This window comes from Arachis ipaensis, chromosome B03 (genome assembly GCF_000816755.2).
Source record: "Arachis ipaensis cultivar K30076 chromosome B03, Araip1.1, whole genome shotgun sequence".
Lineage (NCBI taxonomy): Eukaryota > Viridiplantae > Streptophyta > Magnoliopsida > Fabales > Fabaceae > Arachis > Arachis ipaensis.
In genome coordinates, this window is record NC_029787.2 from 19,132,967 (window position 1) to 19,138,671 (window position 5,705).

The 5,705-nt window shown below is 35.3% G+C and overlaps 1 protein-coding gene across 1 annotated transcript; it reads right to left on the reverse strand.

Moving 5' to 3' along the window:
- Nucleotides 504-5,425, reverse strand: LOC107629926 (G-type lectin S-receptor-like serine/threonine-protein kinase At4g03230). The gene is made up of 8 exons (XM_021118339.1): nucleotides 3,872-5,425; nucleotides 2,830-3,342; nucleotides 2,452-2,595; nucleotides 2,150-2,355; nucleotides 1,835-2,045; nucleotides 1,386-1,623; nucleotides 1,096-1,246; nucleotides 504-993 (listed from the first exon to the last, which is right to left on the reverse strand). Exons 1-8 carry the CDS (start codon nucleotides 5,235-5,237, stop codon nucleotides 685-687), a joined length of 3,138 nt encoding a protein of 1,045 aa, XP_020973998.1. The 5' UTR covers nucleotides 5,238-5,425; the 3' UTR covers nucleotides 504-684.

Below are 5,705 nucleotides of genomic sequence, written 5' to 3' on the forward strand. Positions count from 1 at the left end.
AATAAAATCAAATTCTCATTAATTGGAGAAATGAAATAATAAAATGATTCGTTTCATGCTTTTATTTAATTCCAGGTCAAACTCATTTATTAAATTAATTCAAAAAAAATTTTTTATTAAATTTATTATTCGAGCTCAAATATATAATAAAAATTATAAATTTAATGATGATTAACCTCTTACTTTACTAATTTCATTACTTTCATTTGAATTTTAAAAGTTGTCAAAAAAAAAATCTCTAAATTCATCTAAAAAAACATAGATGAAATTTGAAACCACAAAAAAATGTACTCTATTTTAAATGAATTCCGTCCATGTACTTATAACGTAGAATTTAGATTCTCTAAAATTTGAATTTTACTTTAGAGAGTAAAGTGTGAACTCTCACCATTTATTTTATAGGTGGGATTAAGAATACATATGAGAGAGAAACCATTTAAGAGTAGAAGATCACACTTTACTCTTTAAAGTACAAATTTAAAATTTAGAGGATCCAAATTCTATAATGTAAGACACCTAACTCGTACTTCCATTGGATAAAAATGGAGTTTACATTCCAATCATGGTAGATACAGTGTAAGCTGACTTGGTGTCCCACCAAAATTATGTACTCAACATTTTTCTCTTCTTAAATTGAAACACACTTGAATAATAATCTTGCAGTAATTAACATGACAGAATTATCTACCTTCCATTTTCTAAGGTAACAGTCAAATCATTCCTTGAGAAAGTTTCCAATTTACTAGAAGTAGAGGCTCTGCTAGAAGGGCATCTCCTCATTACAAATGCTGGTTCCTTAGGACTTGGAAGAGTGTTGGATTCACTGCCAAGCATGAAGACCACATTTGACATGTTTGGTCTTTCATTTGGATCTTCTTGTAGGCATAGCAGCCCAACATTCACACACTTCAAGCACTCATCAGCATTGCATGTTTCACATAGTGTCTGGTCCATGAAGTCCAATGCCCTTCCCACTTTCCATAAATGCCATGCCTGGAATTTTGGAATTGAATCAAAGCATAGAAATGTGCCAAGAAACTATGTTTTATACTCTATCTGTTACATGTTATAATTAAGATATTGGCGTGTGCTTACAAATCCTAGAAGACTCAATTCTTGTTCTGCTTGATAAAATCCAGTGTTTCTTTTCCCACTGATGATCTCAAGAACTACCACCCCGAAGCTAAAGACATCGGACTTGACGGAAAAATGTCCGTCAAGTGCATATTCTGGTGACATATATCCACTGCATTATAAAATCATGAAATATGGAGCAAATAAGACATATGGCTTGATAACATGCTGTATAGTTCTGAAATGACAATAATATTGAATCATTGGTAGATCTTAAATGGCATTGAATTATGAATTGTTACAAGACTTACTAAGTTCCAACTACTCTGTCTGTGTTTGCTACTGTGTCTTTCCCTCCAAATATTCTAGCCAAGCCGAAATCTGAAATTTTCGGATTCTTCTCTTCATCCAATAGAATATTGCTTGTTTTCAAGTCTCTGTGAATGATCCGTAATCTTGAATCTTCGTGAAGATAAAGGAGTCCTCGGGCAATCCCCAAAATAATCTTGAAGCGCACATCCCAGTCTAATAGAACACATAGCTTCCGGTCTTGTATATTGTTCATTAAGAGCATGCTTTTATGTTAGTCTCTTGTTCAAACAGAATAGTTTGAAATATAGATGCAATTTCTTCATACTAATCTATAATTGAGTCCTCTCTTACAGAGTTTAAAATACACATGAAATAATCTAGCAGCATATCATATTCAATAGATGCATGGAGAAATGTTTAACAAAATTGAATTCTATCAGTTTCTTACCAAATATGAAACCATCTAAGCTTCTATTAGGCATGTATTCATATATTAACATCTTTTCATCTCCCTCAAGACAATAACCAAGTAGCCTAACAAGGTTCCGATGTTGAAGTTTGGCAATCAACACAACTTCATTTTTGAACTCTTCTAAGCCTTGTCCGGAACAACTCGAAAGTCTCTTTACGGCTATTTCTTGTCCACCAGGAAACTTTCCCTAACAGTAGATCAATTAAAACACAGAATAAGATGATATTGTAAATTTGGGATAGTTACCACATATATTAAGATATTAGCAACTATCAAGGAACTCTTAGTTACCTTATAAACAGGACCAAACCCCCCTTGTCCAAGCTTGTTTGCAATTGCAAAGTTATTAGTAGCATCAAGAACACTTTCTAGATGAAAATGTGGAATATCTATGGCCTGTGAATTCTCTTCTTTGAACCTACCAGATTCAATCAAGTCTCTTACATATTTCTCACTGCTAAGGCCTGCTGGATTCTTCTTTGTATATCCCCTGATTTCTGAAGTAAAAAAGATATTAACTTTTTCATAGGGTATTGATGATGAAGCATCCATCCATTTGAAAAACAATTAGTTTGGCATAAAACTGGAGTTACCTTGTGAATTAGCATGTCTCCTTTTCTTCAAGTAGATGTATATAACAGTACTTGAGAGAAGAATGATGGCAATCACAATTGTAAAAGTGATTTCCATGATCTGAGTTAAGGATAGATTCCTGTCTGCTTGGTAGCTTTGATTGCCTTAAACAAGAATAAAATAAGTATCATATATGCATACAAACTAGAAACACCATCAATATTTTGAGTCGTGTTATTTGTACTTATAATCTGTGACATATTGTGTCGACTCATTCATCATTTACTATTGGATAAGGTGTAGTCCCATTCCAAATGAAATTCTTCTATATCTCATTTAATAATAAATAATATGTGGATTGACATTATAACATTTTTTATAAACTATCATGCCCTTACCATTAGTACAGTTCAATTTCATGCCATCCCAAAAATAGTTAGTGTTGCAAAGGCACCTCTTGTTGCCATCACTTGTGGTATTGCAACTTGAATTTGGCCAATCCATGCAATCCAGCAAGGTGGAGCAAAGTGGCTCGGACGGCGGATCCCAACTCAGTTCCAACTCTACTCCATGTTTCATTGGAGCAGCAGAAGTAAAGGTTCTTGGATCAGCATAGCAAGTGCCAGTAAGATGAAATGGAGATGAATCATTGAGAAGCAGAAGCTTCTTGTTGTCCCTTGATGTTTGACCTTCACAATTTTCTACATCTTCAATGTGAATAACAAATTTTCGCTTGTCCTGATCTATGCTTATCACGCGAAAAGCACCCCCTGGCGTCTCGAAATCAAGCTGGCCTGTGGAGTCATTGCAATGGAAACTCAAGTACATTGGGTCACCACAATTTGCTCCTCTGCTCAGGGGATATGCAATCAAGTTTGTGCCACAAGTTCCACAACTCTTCCCTGTGGATTCTGCTACAAAGAATCTCAGGATCAGAATAAAATTAATTGGTACATTACCCTGCATGTTCCTAATGAAGTTCTTTATTTTTCAACCAATGCTCAAGTTCTTTTGGTTCATAAACATATCTAATATTTTCCGAATCGAGCACCAAAATCAACAACCAATCAGCTATATGTACGAAATATGCATATGATTATATGAACACATAATGATCACATATTCAGTTTATAATCAAACTAAATTTACATTTATTCATCAAAATGCAAATCAAAGTTTGAAAATACAATGCTGACTAATTTGGTTACTGAAATCTAGAATTAGCATGTTTGAAATTGGAAACAATCATGCTATGAATGCATAAAAAATCAGCCACCAAATCAGTCATTTATATAAAATACATGTTAAAATACAAAAAATATTAAAAATTACCTAGACAGTACAAGTAAAAAGTCATGCACAAGTACATAGTTAGTAACTGATTTTTTGTATGCAGGTAGCATTTTTTAATTACAAGCATTAGGAATTAAGAAGTGTTACCTATATCAGAAAGCGCAACACGGACATTGAGGTCGCAGCCATTCTCATAATCTTCTTCAAGATTGTTAAGGTCCTCAGACCAAATCCAGCAAACCGCATCACTACTGCTGCGGCCGCTACCGCCCTCGCTGCCTCTGGTCTGATCGTCTTCATACGAATACGCATAGCATTGGCAGTTGTTGAGGCACTCTGCCTTGCATTCCTCTTCACTCTTGGCCTTAAACTGAGCATCTGGATTCCCAACTTTCATCATTTTCAGCCTCAAGAAAGTGTCACTCTTGGCATCCTCGCTGCACACGTTAGTTTTCCGGCTGCATCCACGGGAAAAATCACCGGCATCCCAAGTCTCAAGAGAGTTAGGCCTGAACCCTGGCAAGCACTTACACATAGCATGATACTTGCTATTACAGCTTCCAAAATTTCCGCAGGCATTGAACACACTGCATCTATCTCTAGGCTCAACCCAAACATTAGACCAAGTTTTCTCTGAATCCATCTTTAGATACAGAAGCTGACCCCAGTAAGTGATAACCAACCTTGTGTTGCTATAAAGTGAAGAAGTGAGAAAAGGGACAGTGTTGTTGTAGTTTTGGGAAATCTTCTCAGTGAAATTTGAAAGAAAATATGATATTGCTAAAGACATTTCACCTGTTCCCACTACCTTACCTGTCACACTGCTTTTCCAATACCTTACGGATCTCTTCCATATCATGTATTGGTCGTTGTTGTTGTTGCTATCTTCTTGATCTCGCTGGAAAGAGTAGTTCCCCGGCGAAGGGTCGACGTTGCTTCGCCAAGAAGTTAATGATAAACCCTGATACATTTTCATCCCTGGAAGGAATGTATCTGTTGGATTAGCAAAACTCTCCCAAAGGATCTTTGTTTTCTTGGTTTCTTCTTCGTCTTGTTCATCAATTACAATGAGGTTACCATTGTCCATTAGCTTCAGTGTTCTGTGAAGTGATGAATTTGATGATGTTTCAAGACTTGTCCCCCAAAAGGGTCTCCCATTTCTGTCCAGAACCCTCAGATTACCGTCTTCTGAAATGCCGAAAGCGCCCCCGAAATCTTCAAGAGGGGTGTCCCTATTAGCCACCCACACAACTGTTCTTGGACTCAAATTGTAGTACCACATTCCAATATATCTTCTTCTTCCGCTAGAGCTTCCATTAGGGGTGAAAAATCCCAGCTCAAAGTTTTCTCCATCAGAAATTAGAGCATCTCCTCTTCCTCCTCCTCCATCTAGTAAGAAATTGTTAATGGTTATGGTATCTCTACCATAACAATGCATGCAAGTGCAAAAGAATGAACACAAAAGGAAGAAAAACAGCATGCGGTTAGAACAGAATCTCTTGGTGTCTACCATTTGAAAGAATGCAAACAGTTTTTGAGGTTTTGTTAAGTATAGTGCTTAAGGTTATGCCAATCACTAGTTGAATTCAGTGTGTGCCATGGGAAAGTTCTTAAGCACTTTCTATATTAATCACAAATAATTTTTTACCCGAAATAATTCTGTTTGTGTATTGAAAATCATTTAAGTGGAATAGTTCTTTTTATACTGATTTTTGAAACTTGAATTTGAGATTACTGGTTAAGTATCTGGCTATCTTCCACTCTAACTAATCATATATTATTATTTTTTTGAGAAATTCTTATATGCTAGATCTAACCATTAAATTATAAACTTTAAAATCTTAAAATATAACCCTAAAATAAGATTCAAGCCATACAATAAATAACACAGAATACAAATATTCATTTGTCTCAGCCCACACAATAAATTTTCTAATTATTAACTGTTTTACTAGACAATAGTATGCTTTTGGAATTTATT